We start from the raw sequence: 24,804 nt of genomic DNA on the forward strand, positions 1-24,804 counted from the left end.
ATTTGCCGGCCGGAGTGGCTGTGTGGTTCTAGGTGCTGCAGTCTGGAGCCAAGCAACCGCTATGGTCGCTGGTTCGAATCCTGCCTCGGGCATGGATGTGTGTGATGTCCTTATGTTAGTTAGGTTTAATTAGTTCTCAGTTCTAGGCGACTGATGACCTCAGAAGTTAAGTCACATAGAGCTCAGCCATTTTTTGAACTTCCCATTTACCCATATTAGGAGTTCTTCCTACTCCATTTGTTTAAAATTTACAGGTAGAAATATGGTTTAAATGCTCCTGTGGCACTGTAATTAGTCAGTTCTTGACTTGATGACTCCTGGGGGAGTGACGCGTAAAAGGTTGTAATATGTTCCTTGATTCTTTGCTTAATAGCAATTCTTGAAATGTTGCAGGGTACTTAATACCTAGCTTCAAACATCTGCCAATTCAGCTTTTTCGGCATTTCTATTACTCTCTCGCATGAGTCAAACAAAAATTCCATGGTTCATGCTGCCCCCCTCCCACACCTTTCTTTCAAAGCGGTCTCCTTTTATAGGCTGATTGTATTTTCCTAGGATCAGAAGTCTGCCACCTCCCACAGATGAACATGTACCATCATTCCTCTCGATATCCTCACAAATTGTTGCAACCAAGTATATTTATATGAGTTGATTGATTCCAGTTGTGACAGTCATGTTGTAATTAGAATTGAGTCCAAGTCCAAAATCAGGTTCTTATTAAAGTACAGCACTTGGCAATGAAAGCAAGTTTATTATCTACATGAATATATAACCAGAACATAAAAGAACTGACCTCATGGACAGAGAGTGCTGCTGTTTATACAAACAATGAATATTCTTGAATTTACAAACATAAGAAATTTCTAGAACCTTCCAAAACTGATAAACACAAAATAACAAGTACACATTAATGTGAGCACCACCTACGTTTGACATCAGTGTGCAATAACCATTCACATACAGCAGCTGCCAGCACTAGCAGTGGAGAGAATATAAAGTGTGTCAGGAGTCTGCGGAAAACTGTGCAGTTGTTGTTGTATTGGGAAAACAGAGCAATTTACCTGATGCCCAAAAGGTAATGATCATTGGCTTTTGGGCCAAGGGTGGAATTATTTATGAAATGATTAAGTTTGCAAACAATTTATGTGATGACATGGGTGAACAACAGTTGCAGAGATGTATACAGACAAGTACACATTCAACAGCTGAGCAGGTGGCCACCCAGTTGATCCAAGGGGATACAAACAGTTTCTCTTCAGTGATGGTCCAGTGAATGTTGCTATGTACAGGCCTCAGCAACAGGTGCCTGGTTTGTGTACCTATGCTGACTGCTGTTTACTGACAACAAAGGCTGAAATCTGCATGTCAATACTGCAACTAGAACGCACTGAGTGGCAACAGCTGGCCTTTTCACATGAATCAGTTTTTATACTCCATTGGACAGATGGCTGTTGGTATGTATGGCATGAAACATCTGAAAGCAAACACCATGCAACAATTGTTGGAAGGGTTTAGGCCAGAGGAGGGAGTGTTATAGTTGGGGGAAAGTTTCCATGGCAAAGTGCATCAACAAAAATACCGTATTTACCCAAGCATAAGACAACTCTGGTTATATAAGATGACTCCCATTTTTTTAAGAGACTTCTTGAAAAAAAATTATTTTTAACGAATTCTGACTAATCAAAATCACAAACTTTTTACTGGCATAAAGTTTCAGCCTGACATGTTGGCATATGTTATATACAGTAGAGTCCCATTAATCCGAACTAATTGGGACTGGACCTAGTTTGGATTAGCCGGAATTACGGTGACGAGTTTCTAGAATGAAGTATACCAAGCAGATAAGTAGGTACACCATGGTAACAAATGGGAACAAGTGTGGGAACAATAGCTCATTCTCACTCCCTGCCCTTTTTGTTGTGCATTATTGAGACCTTTGTAGTGTCTGAGGTCAGTGCACAGCCAGTTGGCTCATAAAGCACTTGGTTATGTTAGTTATCGATTGCTGACACACATAACAGTTGTATTCATTCAGGTGTAGTGGTGTATGTATTTTCATTATGAGTACACGGAACACACAATGTTAACGCTCAAAGAAAAACTGAAAGCTATGAAATGGATAGACAATGGTGAAAATGTATCTAAGTTGGCAACAGAACTGGGTGTTGGTACAGCAACCATTTGTAATTGGAAGAAGAACTGAGTGAAGCTTGAACAGTCCTGTGCAATGTCTTCGGGAAAAACACTCGAAATTCGGCAGACTTTGAAACATTCCCAGTACAAAAAAGTGGATGAAGCTCTTTACCTTTGGTTTATGCAGGAAAGAGAAAGGGGAACTCCTTTGAGATGAGCACTGTTTCAGGAGAAGGCTGTTTACCTGAACAAGTTAATGAATGGTGATGAGTCTTTTAGTGCAAGTATGGGTTGGTTGGACAGATTCAAAAAAGTCATGGAATCCATCAGCTAACAATTGCTGGAGAGAAGCTTTCTTCTGACCATGATGCAGTGAAGGACTACTTGGGTGTGTCTGAAAAAATTATGAGAGAGGGAAAGTATTCTCCCCAACAAATTTATAATGCTGATGAGACTGATCATGTGACTTTATTAGTATGCAGCAACACTGCTGGTAATCACAAGCTGCCTTCAATGCTGATCGGCATATCTGCTAGGCCCAGATCTTTTAAAAACTGCAACATGAAGTCCCTGCCCATGTATTATCGCAACCAGAAAAAAAGCACGGATAGGTTGTAAGCTGTTCAAAGAATGGTTTCACGGCCAGTTTGTTCCCTCCATTCGACAGTTTTCTAAGGAAAATTATTTGGCTCTCCATGCAGTCCTATTCATTGATAATGCGCTGTCTCACCCCAGCACTGAGGAATCATGTGATGGAGAAATTGTGGCAAAGTTTTTGCCGCCGAATGTTGCACTGGTTCTACAACCGATGGACCAGGGCATACTGCAAACATTAAAACTGATTTACAGAAGACAATTTTTAAGAATGCTGATGCAACATGACAGCATTCCATTAGTGGAAAAAAATAATAAAGACCTATGTGAAGGATGTTGTTTATTGGGCCGCTGAGGCATGGCAGAATATTTCAGAAAATACTCTGAGAAAATCATGGAGAAAACTGCGGACATCTCTTGAATTTCAGGACAACCTAGTTGAAAATGAAGAGGAAAATCAACTACAAATGATACAGACAGTCAATGGATGTGAGGAAGCTAGTGAAGGAGATGTAGATGAGTAGATGGCAGCGGATGGGGCTGATTTAGTTGCTGCTGTGAACCATACCAGGAAGAAGTGGACTGCTGTGATGGAAGTGACAATGAGCCTGAGAGCGACAAAGGAGAGCTGGTGTCACACAATGATGCAGCAGCCCTTCACCTTGCGCTACATTACTTAGAGCAACAGCCCCCTGCTACACCTGCTGATTTGATGTTTATGAGATGATGGCGCAACTATGTGTCATACATTAGACTTTCTTCATTATGCCAAAAAACAATGACTGAGTTTTTGTTATCTAAAAAGTAGGGATAAAATGTCCGATGTATTTTAGTACGTTTGTGAGCTTTTCTTTCATAATTATGCATTGTTTAAACCTAATTTTTTCTTGCCAATTTTTCTAATACACATTTAATGTACTGTGTAAATTAAAATAGTTTGTATGAACACAGTTTACTGCACAGTTTTCCATACTTAGACTAACATTTTTTCATGTTCAGGTTAACCGAATGTTCGGATTATCAGGGTTTGGATTAGTGGGACTCTGATGTATTCTAAAGCTGGACCATTTATTGTTTGCCTGCAATTTGATAATATAAGGAGAAATAAAATAAACAAAAAGAAATGGTTTACATTAATTTTTATCCTCATAATCTGTAAGCCAGTTATTTGGGGTACCACTGTTTTTAATCACTACCATCATCCTAATAACACAGCTGTGAAACTTATTTGACTGTTCTCTCTGAATATATTGTGATTTCTGAGGTTGTGGTTATGGTTGTCCTGAGAATACAGCTGTTTCTTGCTGAACACATATTGGATTTCCCTTCTCTACTGCTGTGAGAATGTTACAATGTTTCTTGCTTCCAAACATATCATCTGCCCACCTCTCTGTCATTCGCTGTGTAGAAGCAGCACCTGACACATCCCCTTTCATTCCCAGCATACCTCACAGTGAACTTGACAACACTGCTGCAGTATGCTACTGGGCCCTGTGTAGACTCTTACTGTCTCCTGCAGAAATGTATACTATTGGTGCATATTTCTCAAGTTTTGATGTGAATTCAAATGGATCCGGACAAACTGTAGTTTAAACATGGTATACATTCATAAAAAGTCAGCACTGTGCAAGGTGGTGCAGTGGTTAGCACACTGGACTCACATTCGGGAGGGCGACGGTTCAAAACCATCTCCAACCATCCTGGTTTAGGTTTTCTGTGATTTCCCTAAATCATTTCAGACCAATGCCAGGATGGTTCCTTTGAAAGGGCATGACTGATTTCCTTCCCAGTCCTTCCCTAATCCGAGCTCGTGCTCCATCTCTAATGCTCTAATGACCTTGTTGTCAATGGGAAGATAAACACTAATCTCCTCCTCCTCATAAAAAGTCAAAGTTCTTGGTATAGATTCCCTTGGTTGGCACCATGATGAAATTTGTTGCCCACTCACCACTCCTCTTCCCACACTCATCCTACTTTTCAGCTGATCTGACGTCACTGTTCCCCCTCCAACATTTGCACAATGCTGTGCTTGAACAAACATTGTTTGTAACATCATCTAGGGTGTAGGTCACACACAAGAACACCAACTCACATGTAAATAAAAGATGGTAAGCACAGATCAGTCCAATTCTCGAACTTTCGCTCACCCTGTGGTCTCGTGACATCTGTCAGTACTATCTCCATGACTGGTCTTGCAGTTGAAATTTATTCTTACAATAGAAATTACAGTCAGTTTAGCATGATTTATTTCAATATTTTTAGACATTTAATTCTGGATTAATTTTCTTTCTTGCTTCATCTGAATGTCACCATCCTGTTATAAATCTGATTAAAAGGTTGTAATGTTTTTACCCTGTATTCTAATACATGACAGTGACAAATTTCTCATTTGCAACCCACTTGGTAAATCATTACAACTCTCATAACCAAATAAAATACTGACCTGTATTCAGAATCGAGCAGTGTTTGCTGGAGACCAACATTTAGGCCTTTCAATATTACCGTTACTTAAAGAGCAGCATAAATGTTTGTATATGGTACCCATACATGTACAAGAACTTTTATTGCAAACCTGTTCAAATACTACAAGAGCTTATAATATCTTAGAATTTAATGCTATGTCCTCTTGTAGTTCACAAAATTGTCAAATTTCAAGAAGATCAGTTAGTTCCTAGTTGCCTGTGCACCTCTTGCACTAGTACCCTGTGAGTCAAATTTCTGTAGAATGCAGTTTATTCATCTCATAACATACAGTTACAAATCAAAGATTTTTGTACTGGAAACATGTGAAAAAAAAAAAAAAAAGTTATAATAATTAACATATTTCAGCAGGCATTTCTGCATTTAACACATGAACAGTTTAACAAGAACATATATAACACTTATGGTCATTTTGCAGCTTGTAATACAATTTATACAATATATTAACAATTTATTATACACCTGCCAGGTTAGCCAAGACCGTTAACGCACTGCTTCCTGCCCCGGTTCGAATTCGCCCAGTGGCTTAACGATGGGGGCCAGTGTGCCGCCCAGCCTGGATGTGCTTTTTAGGTGGTTTTCCACATCCCGCTAGGTGAATATTGGGCTGGTCCCCATGTTCCATCCCTGCTTAGCCATTTTGCACTTCCTGTTAATCTCATTTTTGAGACGTTTGTATTCCTTTTTGCCTGCTTCATTTACTGCATTTTTATATTTTCTCCTTTCATCAATTAAATTCAATATTTCTTCTGTTACCCAAGGCTTTCTATTAGCCTTCGTCTTTTTACCTACTTGATCCTCTGCTGCCTTCACTACTTCATCCCTCAAAGCTACCCATTCTTCTTCTACTGTATTTATTTCCCCCATTCCTGTCAATTGCTCCCTTATGCTCTCCCTGAAACTCTCTACAACCTCTGGTTCTTTTAGTGTATCCAGGTCCCATCTCCTTAAATTCCCACCTTTTTGCAGTTTCTTCAGTTTTAATCTACAGGTCATAACCAATAGATTGTGGTCAGAGTCCACATCTGCCCCTGGATATGTCGTACAATTTAAAACCTGGTTCCAAAATCTCTGTCTTACCATTATATAATCTATCTGATACCTTTTAGTATCTCCAGGGTTCTTCCATGTATACAACCTTCTTTCATGATTCTTAAACCAAGTGTTAGTTATGATTATGTTGTGCTCTGTGCAAAATTCTACCAGGCGGCTTCCTCTTTCATTTCTTAGCCCCAATCCATATTCACCTACTATGTTTCCTTCTCTCCCTTTTCCTACTGACGAATTCCAGTCACCCATGACTATTAAATTTTCATCTCCCTTCACAATCTGAATAATTTCTTTTATTTCATCATACATTTCTTCAATTTCTTCGTCATCTGCAGAGCTAGTTGGCATATAAACTTGTACTACTGTAGTAGGTGTGGGCTTCGTATCTATCTTGGCCACAATAATGCGTTCACTATGCTGTTTGTAGTAGCTTACCCGCATTCCTATTTTCCTATTCATTATTAAACCTACTCCTGCATTACCCCTATTTGATTTTGTGTTTATAACCCTGTAGTCACCTGACCAGAAGTCTTGTTCGTCCTGCCACCGAACTTCACTAATTCCCACTATATCTAACTTCAACCTATCCATTTCCCTTTTTAAATTTTCTAACCTACCTGCCCGATTAAGGGATCTGACATTCCACGCTACGATCTGTAGAACGCCAGTTTTCTTTCTCCTGATAACGACGTCCTCTTGAGTAGTCCCCGCCCGGAGATCCGAATGGGGGACTATTTTACCTCCGGAATATTTTACCCAAGAGGACGCCATCATCATGTAATCATACAGTAAAGCTGTATATAGAATAGATAACCTTTATTGTTTCTTTTCCTTTCAAACTTCCAAACAGCCCTGCATGAATTCTTCAATTGAATAATAACATTTTTCCACTAGTGTATTGAGTAAGAATCTCTTTAGTGGGTTAAACTTCATATTTAACAGATTTGTGTTATTTAATTTATTGTAAACTCTTAGTCCCATGTACAATGGTGTTTGAGCATAAAGTTTTAAATTGCGAGAGGGAAATTTGAAGCTGTGTCTGTGACAAGTACTATAATTGTGGATAAAATGAAAATTGTCAGGTGAATTTTGATTTTGCGTATGAAAATAAAAATTATGATTCTCTTGTGAAGTGTAAGTAATCTCGGGCTGTTCATAGAGTTTCCCCAGAAAATTATTCTGTATCAACTTATAGACTCAAAGCAGCTGTGGTGGACTATCTTCTTGGTGTCGATAAGGGAGGGACCAGATAAGACAGTCATTTCATAAGCTAGGCTGTTTAGTTTGTTTGCTAAGAAGTCTACACGTGCCCTCCAATTTAAATTTTTGTCAAGGTTTAGACCTAGAAATTTTACATAACTTGCTTCAGTCATTTCCTGATTGCCTTGCCCTATTTTTATGGGAGATGATGATATTTTAGGACTGAACAGCACTAACTGTGTTTTTGTGACATTGAGTTTTAATCCATTGTGCTGAAACCATAATTCTACATTTCCCATTATATTTTACACAGTATCATGAATTTGTTCTAAATTGTCACTATCACTTAAAACCGAGGTGTCATCTGCAACTAAAATGGAGTGAACATCAATGTTTAAAGGTAACTCATTTATGTACATCAGAAAAAGATAAGGTCCTAAAATTGAGACCTGTGGGACCGCTGTACAAACTTTTTGCAGTCCGAGAATGAATTTTTTCCATTTTAATTTAGAATAACTGTCTGTTTTCTTTCTGACAAATGATTTGAACCACTGCATGCCCTGTCCATGACCCTCTACCTATCTAACTTGTGTAGTGATTGACCAAATCAAAAGCTTTGGTCAAATTACAAAAAATACCTGGGACCTTTTTACCCTTTTCTAAAGCAGAGCTTATCTTTTCAGTGAATTCCCTGATAGCATTTATCATTTTTCCCCTTTTGAAATCCAAATTGATTTTTAACTATAATGTTGTTTTCTATAAGAAAGTTTTCAAGATGTTTTGCAATGATCCTTTCTATCACCTTAGCAAAACCTGGAAGCAGGGATATACGGCAGCAATTTCCTGTGTCATCTGGTGAGCCTTTCTTGAACAACAGTCTTATTTCAGCATATTTTAACACATCTGGGAAATATCCTTCCTCAAATGACTGATAAATAATTTTAGCCAATGGATGAGAAATGATGTTATAAACAGCCTTGAGTACAATGGTTGGAATTTCATCCCACCCAGCTGATTTCTTGTTTTTTAAAATCTTCTACATCTTTTGGGATAATTCTTTTGAATGTTTTAAAGCTTGCATTTTGCTTTCTATTTACAAAGTTGACATCTACCTTGTCCTGGTGGGCTGTGATATCTACTTTTAATTTTGCCACATCTATGAAGAAATCATCGAAACAGTTTGAGATTTTAAAAGTGTGGTGTCACCGCCAGACACCACACTTGCTAGGTGGTGGCCTTTAAATCGGCCGCGGTCCGTTTGATGTTATAAACAGCCTTGAGTACAATGGTTGGAATTTCATCCCACCCAGCTGATTTCTTGTTTTTTAAAATCTTCTACATCTTTTGGGATAATTCTTTTGAATGTTTTAAAGCTTGCATTTTGCTTTCTATTTACAAAGTTGACATCTACCTTGTCCTGGTGGGCTGTGATATCTACTTTTAATTTTGCCACATCTATGAAGAAATCATCGAAACAGTTTGAGATTTTAAAAGTGTGGTGTCACCGCCAGACACCACACTTGCTAGGTGGTGGCCTTTAAATCGGCCGCGGTCCGTTAGTATACATTGGACCCGCGTGTCGCCACTATCAGTGATTGCAGACCGAGCGCTGCCACACGGCAGGTCTAGAGAGACTTCCTAGCACTCGCCCCAGTTGTACAGCCGACTTTGCTAGCGATGGTTCACTGACAAAATACGTTCTCATTTGCCGAGACCCTAGTTAGCATAGCCTTCAGCTACGTCATTTGCTACGACCTAGCAAGGCGCCATTACCAGTTACTATTGATGCTGTAAAACATGTACCATCAAGAGCGATGTTCACCAATTATGGATTAAAGTTAAGTATTCCAGCAGCTATGTACGTTTTTTGTTAGTCTCATTTCCTTGACCTGTTCCTGACCTCACGCCAGCCTGCGTGAGCTAAAACGCGTGCCTTTCGGCTTCCTCTCATAGTGGGTTGGCTGTCTTGCCAGTCCACAACAAAAAGGATCTATAATTATATGATTTTTAATTTTTATTTGGACAGTTTCTTGGCACTTTTTTTTTCTCCCTGCACAATTTTTTTGAATGTATTCTTATATCCCTTTACATACCCCACAGAGTCAGCATTTTTATTATGTTTTAACTCATTGTGAAGCTGTCTTTTCCTGGCACTAGAAACTTTTATTCTTGGTGTAATCCAATTTATTTTGTTGGCCACTCTCTGTTGCCAAGCTTGAGGGGGAAAAGTTTCATTGAAAATATCTAAGAAACAGTTTAGGAATGTTTTGAAATTTTTTTCACTTGACACACTATTATCTAGAGGCCAGTTTATAGTTCTCACTTTATAAGAAAATATATTTACATTCTCTTAGGTAAAGATCCATTTAAAACATATTTTCACATATTCTGGTTTTGCTATTTTTGGAAGCCCTATGAGCGGTGCTGAATGATCCGATATGCCTAAATCTAAACAGAATTTGATGCCATCCTCAAACATAAATTGTCAGAATATTGTCAATACATGTTTCAGAGTGGCTGTTCCTTTTAGTACATTCAGTGAAATTTAAATTAAAAGCATATTTCTGAATTAAGTCACAAACATTTAGTGTCATTATTATTATTTAATACATTTATATTAAAGTCTGCTGGAATTACAATTTTTTTCTTTCTGTCTTTCTAATAAACATTGAAATCTGGATAAAAATAATTGTGTTACAGCACTTCCAGGAATTCTGCAAAGAGATACATTTACAGAATTTAAACAATTAGCTCCACAGCTCAACTTTCAAAATTACCTTCCTCATTCAAACAATTAAATTCATTTCTCTCTTTGAAATTTATTGAGTCATTTAGAAGGATGCAGCAGCACCCACAAGATCTGTTACCTCTACAAAAACTACTGGAAACTGTAAAATGTTCAATTTTGTTAAGGATCTCTATACTGCCTTTTGTCAGGCAATGTTCGCTTAAACATACAATTTTTAAATTTGAACATTCTGAAAGCAGAACCTGAAGTTCATCAATTTTTGAATAACTTGGGTTACAAAAATCTGAGACTATACCACTTATATTCCAATGCATTAGAAAATGTTTATTGCTATTTTGAATGCTTTTAAGTAATTTGTTGCAATATATCTATACTTTTTATTTTCAGTTGATTCTTTTGTTTTAACATCCCTTCCACACTTTGTCAGTTTCCCTGATTATTGATGATTTTGCAAATGTCCAAAAACATTTGACTCAGAGTTACTGAGCCCAGCCTATTTAGATGTACCCCATCTATACCCAGACATCTGTTACTTATAAATTTGTTTTGGTTTATAAATATAGCACCTAGCTTATCACATTGGCCCCTAATTCCATTGTTTATTTTATCTGTGTGTCACTCACCGATCTCCTGTAAAAAATACTGCTTATTACCTGTCTTTAGTTACTACACAAAGATTTGGCAGTACAAATCAAGTTTTGAGATTCACTAATGATTTAGGCCTCACTGCTGTGTCGAACAGAGTTTGTCGCAATATGCATGAATATGCCCTTGAAATTTGATTTGACACCATTTTGGTTAGTAGCAATGGTTTTTGAATGGTTGTTTAGTTGATCCAGCCTAATGCCTGGATGCACGTCATCTTTTGAATTTGGCACAACGATATTTTTAAGTAAGGAATCGCCTATGAAGAGAAATTCTTCTTTTCCATTTGCTTAAACCTTACTTTGAGGCTTAATTTTCTTTTTCTTGTAAGTAACACTGCACCACTGGTATTTATTTTCTGAGTTTGTGCTGTTTGACTGCAGGCCTATGTCATTACAAACTGATTTAGAAGCATTTGTGGATCTTGTGAAATATCACTAAGTTTGCCAAAATTTTTGTTTTCACATTGGACTTGCTCTAAAGTCACTATGTATGCATTTGTAACTTCATCTCTTTGCAAATTGGACTGATTTGGATTGATTGTAAACCTATCACTCCACGTGGTTTGAGGTTATGTTTTTCACTTTCACGATTCACGCAACTGCATATTTTGCGATTCTTCATATCAGTGTTTTCTTTCTTGAGTAATAATAGCTCTGGTTTTAGAGTGTTAACTTTGTTTTGCAGTCCTTTGATGGTGACATCTTTTGTTTTCACTTCCGAAGCTAGTGACAATCCAGAAATGACCAGTGACATTGTCATCGATGAATTTTAACGATATTTTTGCGCACTTTTCGTGCAACCAAAAGTTGCATTTCACACACAGAATATCTTTTACCACACATTTTAAACATTTTTTACACTATGAGCCACTAATCTTATTGTTTTTCATGAGACTTGTTCCACTGCACTGTTCTACAGATGCCATGTTTCCTTCTGTATCAAGCGCTTCAGCATATCAGGAAATCTCTTGTTTTTTTGAGTGCAAGTGTCGTTTGCTTGAACTATGCTTCCTAATTCTTAAAAATAAATCTGCATGAGATCTCAATAGCCAAAGCTTAATTTGTAAATGTAAAACGATCCCTATATCACTTTATTAAACAATGTTAATCTCAGCAGCCATAGATTAATCTGCAAGTTTAAGAAAACCCAGCATTTTTCAACTGAACATTTTGGGAAAAACTTCATCTTATAATTGAGTAAATGTGATATGCATATACCCTTGTGGGCTATGTCCACTTTTAAATGCAGTTTATTTCTCCTCGGCACAATGGCATCTACTGTCAGGACAGTGCAAGATGTCACACAGCTCACACTGTACGAGCATGGTTCAAAGAGCACCTGGATGAGTTTACTGTACTTCCCTGGCCACCAAACTCCCTGGATGTAAATCCATTCGAGAATCTGTGGGACCACATCAATCAGGCTGTTCACACACTGGATCCTCAACTGAGAAACCTAGCACAGCTGGCCACGACACTGGAGTTGGCATCGCTTCACATACCTGTTGGTACCTTCCAGAACCCCACTTGCTCTTCCTGCATGTCTCACAGTGAACCACATTGCAAATCATGGTTATTCAGGCTTTTGACAGGTCGTCATATTAATGTTACTGGACAGAGTATTTGTTGGTGGTCACATTTGAACTGGTGACCTGCAGCAGGCCAGCTAATGATGTTAACTACTTTTCTACACTGCATGCAGCAAAGCTCACAGCTTTGCACCCTCTCCTGGAGAAACAGTGACCTGCTATTTTACTGGAGGAAGAGCAACCCACTGTTTCAGAAGATCTCACTGGAGCTGGAGCGGAACCCTGTAGCTAGACTTTGTCAATGGACCTCTGTATGGCAGTGCCGACAGATTCTCAACTGTTATATTCTCTTCATTATGGCAAGCACCAAAGGCAGAACTTTCCATTGAAGTTTCTCAGCTGTTAAGCGGGTCTTCAGTTTCGTTAAATGAGACCTCAATCCTGGTTCTCTTATGACTGTAGTAGGACTTTGTACAGAGAACATGGATGATGTATCTGCACTTTTGAAGGGTCACAATTCTCAACTGCATATGTGATATTTGACAAGCAATGAAGGATACAATACAGTGCAGAGTAGCACTTTAGTCATCCAGGTTGTATCTCATTGGCTGGTGCTTGGTGTTATTGTGCTCTTAGCTTTTCTTCTTGGTGTCCAGGGTCCATATGTGATCTACCTGTGTTGCTTCATGAGTTCTGGTGACTATGTGTTTCATGTATCATCCAGATGAAATGGGACATTGTTGTTTCAGCCTTGCAACCCTGTACAGAAACAACAACGTGAAGCCTGTAGTGTCTTGCTTTGCCATATTGCATGCGAATGTGATAATGAACAGCACTGTACTCCAATCTCTCTGTTAAACATCAATGTACATCAGCAGCATATCTGCTAATATTTTAGTAAAGCATTCTGTGACACCATGGAGCTTGGTAGTTGTCATCCTGTGGTCGATGCTGCAATGTGAAATTACCTCTGGCACTAGCCTTGACTGGTAAATTTTCCATAATCAGAGATGATCGCAAATGGTGTTCTGTGCTCAAAAATAATATCTTCTCCTAGGAAATTTACAATTTCTGGGGATTCTTAAGCTGGAGCAGCTCTGGTGAAAGCATAGCAGGTGAGGTAGTCATTGCAAACCATCAGTGGCCACTTCATGTTTGTCAACTTCAGGAAGCCCACCAAAAGGTCAGTTGCTGCTGCTGGTGGAATTAGTATCAAATGTCCTGGAGGTAACTGTGCCACATACTTTCATCATTAGCATTCATTACAGCATCTCACATAGTGTCTATTGGATTGGTAGAGAGCTGGCCATTGATACCTATGTCTGATTGTGTCTAGAGTCTCCATAAATCCCACATGACCAGATGTAAGAGCATCATGGAAATAGTTCAGAATATCTGACCATAGATGAGTAGGGATAGCAAGAAACCATTTCTACTCCAATGGATCATAGTTCCTCTCATAAAATGATTTGTTTGTTAGCTGGAATTCTTCTTTGGTTGGTCCTTTCTTCATCAGGACTTCAGTGGTTTTCAGCACTGCTGGATCTTCCTTCTTTTCAGCAGCAATGTCATTTAATGCAGTGATGACTGAGGTAAAACATGGCCACCGCTTGGTCAAGTGTCAAGGTTGATATTGGATTACGGAAGATTGGGGTCTGTCAGATTCCTTGCCACTGTGGCATATACACATCAGACAGATGCTACATACTGTTGAAGATCATTACCATGAACACCAATGACAAACCAGATTGCAGTAGCATAACAAGTTGGCAGTCATAGAAGACTGTCTATTAAAATTACACAAAATGGATTACAATCCTACTAGTTCTCACACAGACTTCCAACTTCTGAAATAACCTACTAAGATTAGAGTAAGGAACTGGTCATTGATGTCATGGTAGTGGCTACATCCTTAGCAAGGCCCTGGAACCTGCACATAGTTTGATTAAGAATGCACAATGAACTGACATTGGGGGCAGGTGGAGCAACGGCAGAAATGCTTCCAGCATGCACCAGAGGGTGTGAGCTACAGACCGAGTGACCAGTAGGCAGGAAGAGGTTGGGGTCCAGATATCACACTCAGTGCAAGGTTGGTGGGAGAGGGGAATGTGCCACAAGTGCCACAGTAGCTCCTGGATACTCAGTTAACCAGCACAGCCAATAATGGCATGGTGGTCATTTGCTGAAATATTGTGCCCATTGTAATGACACCCAGCCATTCACCCATGAACTATTTTGTCATAAATTACATGGGAGAAGTTGATAAACATATTATTCACACTATCTATGAGGCTGTAAAAGAAAGATAGTGTTTTTCATTAACTTACGTTTATATGTTTTTCAGATGATGCCTTAAAAGCTCTGCGTACTTGCTGTAACCATTGACTGTCATGCAGTCCTTTATCTTGGAGTACCCTTTGTAACTCATTGTTGTCTTCATATTGGCTAGTTTCTTGGGATTCAGGTGATGGAAGATGCCTTTGAAAGTCCAGAAAAGGAACTGTACTGAGTTCAGCTACAATGTCATCACTGGTCCTCCTGATTTCATTGCAGGATACAGCAATACATTCATTTGGTCCACTTGGTGCATAAAGGCGAAATAGAATACAATGCCGTAAGAGACTGCACTTGTCAACAACAATGTGCAACTTATTAGGTTTCAACAACTCTTGATTAATATCACTCTTTGCTCTAGCATTTTCCTCTTGCAGCTGTAGAAGCTTGCTCTGTAAAAAGAAAATACAGTTTCTGTATTCGCAATAGAAGATAACACAAATCAAAACCAAATATCAAACTCCAGTTTTTCCTAGCACACTCAATAATCAATTAAGTTATGAGCCAATATACAAAATGAAACTATCTGTGTTTACTAATATTTTGCCCCTGTGCTTTGAAGACATATTATGAGTGAGGCAGAGGGTATACAAGGCCAATGCACAAAATATTAGTGGGACATGTTATTTACACCCAGTAGTTGGCCAAAAATTTCAATGACAAAACCAAATAACTATGAACAGATAGTGTTTAAGAAAGTGTTATGTTCTTGCCAACGTAGCACAGATCTGGAAATTGTTTTCTGAAGAAGAAGTGCAATTTAATAAAAATGTAAATAAAGAGCCATTGTGGTCACAATTGGTGGTGTCCTCTCATCAAGGGTCTGAGTAATCTGCCTCCTTTCTAACCTTCCCCAGTCCATTTCTCTGCCATCCTGAGAAAGGAACTAACACTTCCAACAGCTGCAATGGCTGTTTCTACTTTTCTGTGTGTCTATCAGCAGTAGTAATAATTTCACCTGAACGTATGATCTGGGTAGCTGGTGGGTTATGGTTTTGTTGGGCGGATATTCCTTTTGATACATACATTTAAGGACAATTATATTTATAAATTTTGCTCAGAGGAGTAAATAGAAGGATGTGCAACAAAAACAAAATTTCATAGTAACTCTCTATTGAGCGTTCAACAATAATAAAAATGTAGTGGCTACTTGTGATTTTTGTACAGGCTTTCTTAAAAATCATCAGTGAGAACTTTGACAGTATTATGAGAAGGAAAGATTGCTACACACCATATAGCGCAGAAGTTGTGTAGTATGACACTTCCCAAAACATCTAGCAATGCTACCACCTGGCTGGAAACCCGAGGCCACAAGTCCAATAATATCGATGAGAAAAAGGAGGACACTTAATACGGAGCCCTATGGAATGCCATTCTGCTAGGTCTGTCGACAGTTGAGGGAAGTTCCAACCTAAACTCTCAATGACTGGTGGGACAGGAACTGGCAAATAGAAGTTGGAGGGATCCCTGAAGAGCCCACTAATGGAGAATAAATAGGATGAGATGGCACCAAGCTGTGTTGTAGGCCTTACAAAGATTGAAGAAAATTGTGATAAGATGGTAATGTTGAGAAAAGACCTCCCAAACTATCATTTTTAATCAGAGCAGGTTATTGACTGGAGATAGTACCTCCCAAAAGCTGTCACAGAGGAGTAGGTCAAGTACAACTGCAGCTGTTTCAACACTTTGCAGCCTACAACATTTTGGGGGTTGTTCAATGGTCATATTTCTTTCCTCGGGTTGACATAAGTATCTTGTGCATCTTTGTTAAGCCTCCCTCCCATGTATTTCAACTTTCAGGTTTTGACCACTACTGCAGGGTAAAAGTTCTTTTGTATGGAGCACCAACCTACCCTGCACATCTTTGTTAAGCCTCCCTCCCAAATATTTCAACTTCCAGGTTTTGTTCACCACTGCAGGGTATAAGTTCTTTTGTATGAAGCACCAACCTACCCAGTCCTATCAGCAGTGGCTTGTAGAGCTATGAGGCATTACTGCACCTGCAAATTTGTGTGTCCCTGTGGTAAGCGATACGCAGATGCCATGTTGCAGAACACTAAGGTTCAAAATGTTACTATTATCAGACCCTTTGCTTGAGGATGTCATTCAAATAAAGGCTCAGAAATTGTTTGACGCTAAAGAGCTGGAAATCATGCTGCCTGTCAGTCTTGTTTACAAAGGGTCTCTGTTTCTTCCTGGCATTGTAAACAGTGGTTGTTTTGGTTGCACACCCATGGAAACTACATAACAGTGGCATCATTGCTACATCTCTCATGATATAGATGCTTGTCATTTCTGCAAACCAAATGTTTGTTTTGTAAAAGCATTGGGCACATCCAAAACATTTGCTCAAATAAATTATGGTAACTGTCTGTTAACATGACTGCACATGGTTCTGAGCCAATGTATGTCCATTATGTCAATGTCAATGATACCGTGCTCCTCAACTCTTTGCTTCAAACCCCCAGTTCAGATCTGCTACAGCATTTCCTCTATGCAGTAAACTTCCCAGCATCCATGTGAACATACATGAGCCAAAGAAATTTTTATTCAGCTGCTTATTCAGAACCAGGATGTCCAATTGCAGCTGGATGCTGGGGTTGTATCACTGATCAGTAGGTGCACATTTGGGAAGCTCACCTCTCCATGGCTCGAACCTCGAGACAGGCCCTCAGCACATAAAATGGGATAGCATTGTCATCACTGGCACTTGTCTTCTACAGATACAGTAGAGATCTGCATCTAAGGTGTTTTCAGCCATGGTACTTACTCTTACTACAGTCCTAACATATTTGGCTTCTGTAATTGGGTAATCGCAGCACCCCAAAATCACCAATAATGATTTTAGTGGAAGTACTGAACCCCCAGGCTTTTGAATCATCATTCACCACTTATTGAACACAATATGAGCTATACATAAAAAATTTCAGAATTAAAACAAATAATGAACTTTAAATGGAAATTAAAGGTTCTCTAAACACAAAGTTTATGACTTTAAAGCAACTGTTTGATAATATAAAACTTTCAGATAGAGAAACAATTAATTTAAAAGAATTTCAAAAGTTGTTTGAATAACTATAATAACAACCCTTCAGTGGGCAAGAGATCAGGAAGTAAGACTTCATTTCATATGAACCAATTAATAACTGTTTTAGCAATTAACAAAGGGTCAAATGAATAATGACAATTCTCAAAATTTATTTACAACAGATAACAAGCCCCAAGGGGTGTGAATGATACTAATAATAATTTATGCCTAGAAAGAACAAGATGATAGCAATAAAGGGTAAGAACTTGATTTAGGAAAATGAGGGGATCACAACTCCTGCTTATTAAAATAATTTTGAACAATACTGATAATCACTATTAGTGGGGACAAGAATCCCCCATACTGTTAGTGAATATAATGGGTGAAATTCTTCATGCCCAATAGCATTTTTAGGGAATCATTGTCATTTCAAACTAAGAAATATAAAAAATAAACAATAGTAAAAAATATACCAACCTCATTACACAACCTGAAGACATTGTAATATAGTACATAAAACCCTTTTCTTTAAAACAGGATTTAGTGAACACTTTGAGAACACAAGCTATTAAAGGAAACATTCCAAAATTGTGTTGAACACTTTGAGGAATCGTACAAAATGAATATAACTTATCCTGTATATGAATTCTGTGCACGGAATGGGCTCTGATAACACCACTGCACACAATGGTAGACACAGTTAATGCTTCACTGGTGTGACCGCTTGACAGCTGCTGGAGAGACAAACAGTGGACCGCTATGTGCTTGCAAAACAAGGATCAGGATCCCCAACCATGCTTGACCACTCACTTCTGCACATTGTAATACAAGGCCCAAAAGCAATCAAATTTAGCACAGATACCTGGAGTGCAGAAACCTAACATGAACTAACATAACAGTCATTGCTTATTCGATGCAGAGACAACTCCCAAAAGTTCGCAGAAAATATCTGGCAGAATAATGAGGCTGTCGAATATTACAATATACAGTGATGCCTAGAACAGAGTAAACGCCAGTACTGAGAGAGGGTAAAACAACAAATACTGACACTGATAACAGATTTTCAAGGTAACAGTGTCAGTGAAACAGTTCAAAACCTAGTGTGGATAGCTTGAATTACTGTTCAGCACCACTCTGAACTTAATGGATTGTAACACTGACTTGTGTAATAAATCATGAATATGAATTCAGAGTTTAGGTGCAAACAGCAAACTGCACTTAAAACAATTTCAGGGTGAACACATCTGCAACTATAGAGGCCAGAAAACATGTTCAAATAAAATGAGGTAAGCACAGGAAAATCACTTTAAAACATTTCCGAGAGTCCAAGTCTGACACTATAAATTCTCCCGTTGTCAGATAAGTGAACCAAGTCCACATGGCAACAGCTGTCAATGTCCCCTCAGTGCTTAGGCACCCCAGCTAGTCCACACCACAATGCAAGTACTGCTGATGATGCTGAAATCAATGATGACTTTTCGAGGCACTTGCTAGGCCCGTACTGCACTCATCTCTTTCCAATGAACCCTTTTGTCCCCATCAGAGTGTGCCACCTTGTCTTGAGTTGCAACCAATGACCAAAGAGGGCAAAGATCAATAACTGGAGAGTTTCCATGCTCAGCAATAACTTGGCATCTTCAACCCAAATCTCAGATAATGTGGCAACGATAAACTCCCACAACACCCACAACAGCATTGTGGAGCTCTGTGACAAATATAATCAGCTTTGTGAGGACTCTTTGGGTATGGTAAAAGACTTTTCCACCCACTTTACCATGAAGTATACCACCCAGCCACAATTCATGAAATCACAAGAAGTTCCCATGCCACTAAAGAGAAGGTTGCGGCAGACTTGCGAGATATGCGGTTATTATGCCCATCTCCGCCAGTCGGTGGGTGTTGTCCCTCATCATAGTCAGAAAACCCAACAAAAAAACTCCACCTTTGTGCAGATTTTAAGTCCACGGTGAATGCACAGTCCATCATATATCCATACACTCTCCCTCGCCCAGAGCAGTTAAGGGCAAATTGTAAAGGGAAGTATTCTTCTTGAATATTGATTTCAGGGATGCCTATTTGGAGCTCCCATCGGATGATGTGATGTAATCCTTCCCTGTCATTAGCACTCAAATCAAGCAGTTCTAGGATCAGTGTCTACCCTTTGGCAGTGCTTCTGTCCTGGCCATCTTCCAACATTTTTTAGTACAACTGATATTGAAAATGCCTTCCAGCTCCAGTTATCTGGGTGACATTGTCATCTTGGTCAGTACTCCAGAGGAGCACCTCTGGAACCTGGAATGCCTTTGCACTTAATTTGCAGGCATGGAGCATGTGAAGAAATTGATGGTAATAGTAAAATTTCTAAAGGCACACACATTATTCCATTGTCACTTGCAACAGTTTTCAGTGGAACTGAATAAAGACTAGGGAGACTTCATATATAACTCCAAGGTATGTTGGTTAAGTCAGGGGGCACACCTGGAATGATTGAATTGAATTGAATTGAATTCTTCAGTTTAAAACTTGCTATTGTTGAATTTATGAAAGAAAAGGAGTTCAGGAATGAAAATTGGAATATCCAGAATGGATTGCAGACTTCACATTTTAAGTAGACTTCACTGTACATTGCCAATAGTAAGACACTGCAAGGTAGCTTCTTTATGATTTGACAGGGGTGCATTTAAAAAGAAATTGCATTGTACAAGGTACACATTCCAACAGAGACAGTCCAGTTCTCTAAGCTCAATGGCATTAAAGAAAGCAAAGCACAAAGTTTGAAGAATTCATTGTGGCCTTAAAAGAATTACAAGGATAGTTTTATAAAGATTTTGAGGACACTGTCACTCTTGCATCTGTTTTTGAGACCATTTTCCATTTCAGTTGAAAGCATCACAGTGCATGAGCAAATGTAACTGACTGACCTGCAAGGTAATTCCAGTTTTAATGTCAAATTGTTTTACATTAAAACTGTCTGGGGCTTCTACAGTGCTTTCCTTAAGTACAGTCTCCTTAATGAGGTTGCAAAAGTACTACAATATATTGATCAACATATATATGTGATAGACTTTTTTTTTATTACGAAACTAAATAATTCACAATTACATGGCAACTTGAATGTGAAACTTTGTGACATTTTCTATGTTTATCTGTAAGTCGACAGTTTGTACCAAATGAAAATTATCTTATGTCTTCAGCACATCAAAAATAATTAAATAATACTGCAAATTTGTTTTGGTTGTGATCTACGTTGTTGAGAAACGTGAAATATAAAACTAAATTGCAAGCACTGTGACTGCACTGCCACTAAAATGTGATGCTTTGCAGATTTCCCCCTCCTGACTGCCTCCACAGTGGCAGTGAGCAACCAGATCAGCCCAGTGCAAGAGGGCAGCAGCTGATGCATACAACATGTGGTGGCATAACTTGTCTTAGCATGATGCAGCAATGAGGTCCATTAAGAGTGTAATTTGTTCAAATAGTTTGAATAAATTAAGTGACCTGGTCAAAATGGCTCCTACTAGTGAGACAAGCTCCTTGGGAAGTGGTAAAATAAGTGTTGAGAAAATTTTATGCATTATGGGAAAATCTTTTGATGGTAACAAGAGGGACCTACAGAAATTTATTGAAAATGTCAATTCTGCAATTGAGCTAGTGAAGCCAAAGGAACAGAAAATTTTGCTTAAATTTGTAAAAGCACAAATCACTGGAGTAGCAAAGTCTAGCTCACAAGTAAGGGAAAGAACAGGTGCTTGGGGGGAAGTGAAACTTGTCCTCACAAGAGATTATTCTAGCAGGAGAACAATCAATTACTATGCTTGTAAGATATTACAAGCCAGGAAAATGCATGGGGAACCAATTGCAACATGGGTAAATAGGACTGATGAAATGTAAAGGGATGAAGAGTGACAAGCAAGGATAGTCTGAATGGAGCAATGAAATTAGTTAGCTTCCTGGGCAGGACATGCCTTACATAAGGGCTCAGTAATGACAGGATCTAGACACTTGCGCAAAGGTGAGGAGATGAAATTGGGCTAGCAGCCACAGTAGAACTTGCTCTACTCTCGATGGAAGATATGGGAATAGTACTAGGAAAGAGAATAGGACATGTATATGTAACAGTAAAATGGTGTAGACATATAAAAGACCTAAAGTGCTTTACATGTGGACTGTGAGGAGACATTGCTGGTAAATGCAGAAAGAATAAGCCGGACAGCAGTGTGCAGTTGATGACAGCCATGGAATTTTCAAAATTTTGTTACTCATTTGACAAGAAGGATCACACGTACAAAGAAAGCAGATTAAGGAAAGTGACTTCTATAGATCCAAATGAATTAAAAGCCAATTGGAAGGAGGTTGATGGACTGCAGTCCTTACACAAATGGAAATACCCATAATTCAACTTGTCTGGTAGCTGTGGTGCAATGCATACATGAGAAAGAGATATCACTTATTTTGAGTTTAGGCAATCGGGACACTACACCAAAGATTACCATGAAGGTCTGTGGCATGCACAGAGGAAATGCTGAGTGCCAATGCCAACCAAAAATGGGAAATTGCAGCAAAGCTAAAGCATGGCAAAGCTGCACAGTCAGGCATTGTGGCGTTAAAGAAGCCAACAGTTATGGCAACAGACGGGACCACTGAAAATGATGTGTTTGTACTGTACTGTGTAGAATGAAGAAAGAAATTTAAATCATTGGTAGAGACTGGAGCATGTTGTGCTTGTTAAAGAGAATGAGTATTCCTGCTAACTGCACTGTTAGAATAAGTGAATCAGAAAGGTTTCATCTGAAAGGCATTGCCAGTAAAGCAGTATGCACAATGAGTACCATGGAGGTACACCAAAGTGTGGAAGCTACTGGAGAAGTTGACCACAATTTCATGTATATGGGTCAGGGTTAGACATCTCGTACAATAGGTTAACTGGAAGAGACTTTGTAACACAATATTTGGTTAAGTTAAATTATGCAGGAAAAGTGTTAAGACTACAAGTGCAAGACATATCCTTAGCAGTAAAGAGGAACCGAAAGGTTATGAATTTGAAATGGATCAAGAATCCAGTGGAGAAATAGAACCAATAGAGGAAAAGATAATGTTGCTAAGATGGATGGTAAGGTACCACAAGATAGTAAAAGGGAAATGGTTATCCCAAAACAGAGATTATACGAGGGGTGTCTGTAACAAACTTTTTTGTGACAGTAGAAAGTGGCAGATGCATAGCGAACACAATACATTTTTCAGAGGACGAAATTCAATTGAAGAATGTCAGGTTGTGATGGAAGAATTGGAGTAATTAGCAAAAGTATGCAAAGCGAAAGGTAGAAAGGAAGCCAGAGAGGAGGCAGAAAGTCATGTCAGTGTTTTATGGAAACAACAGAGAATTGATCATTTAAGTGCAGAAGAGAAGAGAGCAATAATGGAGGTTTCCATGGAGTATGGAACCATATTCCATATGCCAGATTACAGATTATCTTATGTGTCCACAGTAAAGCATTGAATTCTGATAGCGCCAGAATAAGAAGGAAAATTAGTGACTGCTAGACTGTACTGGATTCCAAGTATACAAAAGGAAGTTTTAAAAGAGTAAATTGAACAAATGCTGAAGGATGACATAATTGTTGAAAGCAAGAGAGCTTGAAATGCACTGTTATCATTAGATCTAAAAGTGACTGATGACAGTGATAAAGTGAAGTGGAGAGTTGTAGTGGATTACAGGCAATCAAATTATTCACTGTAGGTGATGCACTTCCGATACCAAGTGTCTTTGATGCCTTGGACCATCTAGTGCAGGCAAGGTACTTCCCAACACTTGGTTTGGCAAGCAGATACCATAAAATATAGATGCCTGAGAAGTGTAGAGAAAAAAACTGCATTTAGTTTGTATTATCAGCATTATGAATGTAAGAATGTTTCCAGCAGGTGATGAACACAGTATAAATAGGTTTGCAAGGGGTAAATTGTTTTGTGTGCTATGGAAAAAACCTACAGGAGCATAATGAGAAGCTCTGTGAAATTTTCCGTAGGTTGCAAGAGGTTAATGTAAAGCTGCAACCAGATAAATGTGAGCTCTTAAGGAAAGAAGTGATCTTCTTATGCCAATGAATAACAGACAAGAGGATTGCACCAGATACAGTGAAAGTGGAGAAGGTAATGTTTCTCCCACAGCCATGAACAACAAAAGAATTAAATGGGTTTCTCAGTTTAATCACGTATTACCAGTGGTTTATTGCTAAATTTAGAAAAGTTACTAATCCATGAGATATTAAAGAAAGGAGAAGCATATCAGTCAAGCTGACAATAAAACAATGAATTCGAGGAACTAAAGAAAAATTGATTAATCCACCACTACATCAGTATCCAGACTTCGAAAAAACCATTGATAGTAATGACTGACATAAGGAATGCAGCTTTTGGAGCAGTTTGTTGCAAAGTGAGAAAACTGGTGAACAAGGTGAAATTAAACTATAGCACTACAGACAAAGAATTGTTGGCTATAGTATATGCAATGAAGCAGTTCTAACTATTATATATGGACAAAAGTTAACATTGGTAACAGACTATAAACCATTAAGTGTGAAGGATCCAAGTTCAAAACTCCTGAAGTGGTGTCTAATGCTTGAAGAGTAGTTACAAGGTAATCTATCAAACAGGCAGGTTAAACAGTAATGCAAATTAGGCCCAGAGAACAAGAGCAAAAAGATGAAAAAGAAGTGGTTTTTGAAAGGACTAACGTAAAAACAGAGCAGAGCTCTGTGGCAGAAGCAGGTGGGGACAGTAATTCCATAAACATGCAACAAGCATAGGAAACCCCTGGTATAGAAAAGTAAATGGACAGTGAAGAGGAAATCACTCTTTAAGAGAAGCAGAATATACTAACAGAGATGCATCATAATAAATTTGGAGTACACCAAGGAATGCCCAGGACTTTTGAGAGAATAAAGTTGCATAGGCAGTGGTGCGGAATGAAGTATGATATTGAGGGTTGTGTATGAAAGTGTCTGTCATGTCAGAGAAATAAGTACACACAAGGGAAAACAATAACTTACTAACTTTCAGCAT

At 38.7% G+C, this 24,804-nt stretch overlaps 1 protein-coding gene across 4 annotated transcripts in view; it reads right to left on the reverse strand.

Moving 5' to 3' along the window:
- The window catches only part of LOC126412775 (protein broad-minded-like), a 273,178-nt gene that overhangs the window by 88,285 nt on the left and 160,089 nt on the right, over positions 1–24,804 (reverse strand). For 3 of the 4 annotated variants that reach the window (XM_050082542.1, XM_050082545.1, XM_050082543.1), the window contains exon 4: positions 14,711–15,109. The exons of the other annotated variant lie outside the window; for it this stretch is intronic. In XM_050082542.1, the coding sequence (XP_049938499.1) occupies positions 14,711–15,109 (399 nt within the window). The remainder of the gene's footprint in view (positions 1–14,710; positions 15,110–24,804) is intronic. 4 annotated transcript variants of the gene reach the window in all.

This window comes from Schistocerca serialis, chromosome 7 (assembly GCF_023864345.2).
Source record: "Schistocerca serialis cubense isolate TAMUIC-IGC-003099 chromosome 7, iqSchSeri2.2, whole genome shotgun sequence".
In the NCBI taxonomy this organism is placed as follows: Eukaryota; Metazoa; Arthropoda; class Insecta; order Orthoptera; family Acrididae; genus Schistocerca; species Schistocerca serialis.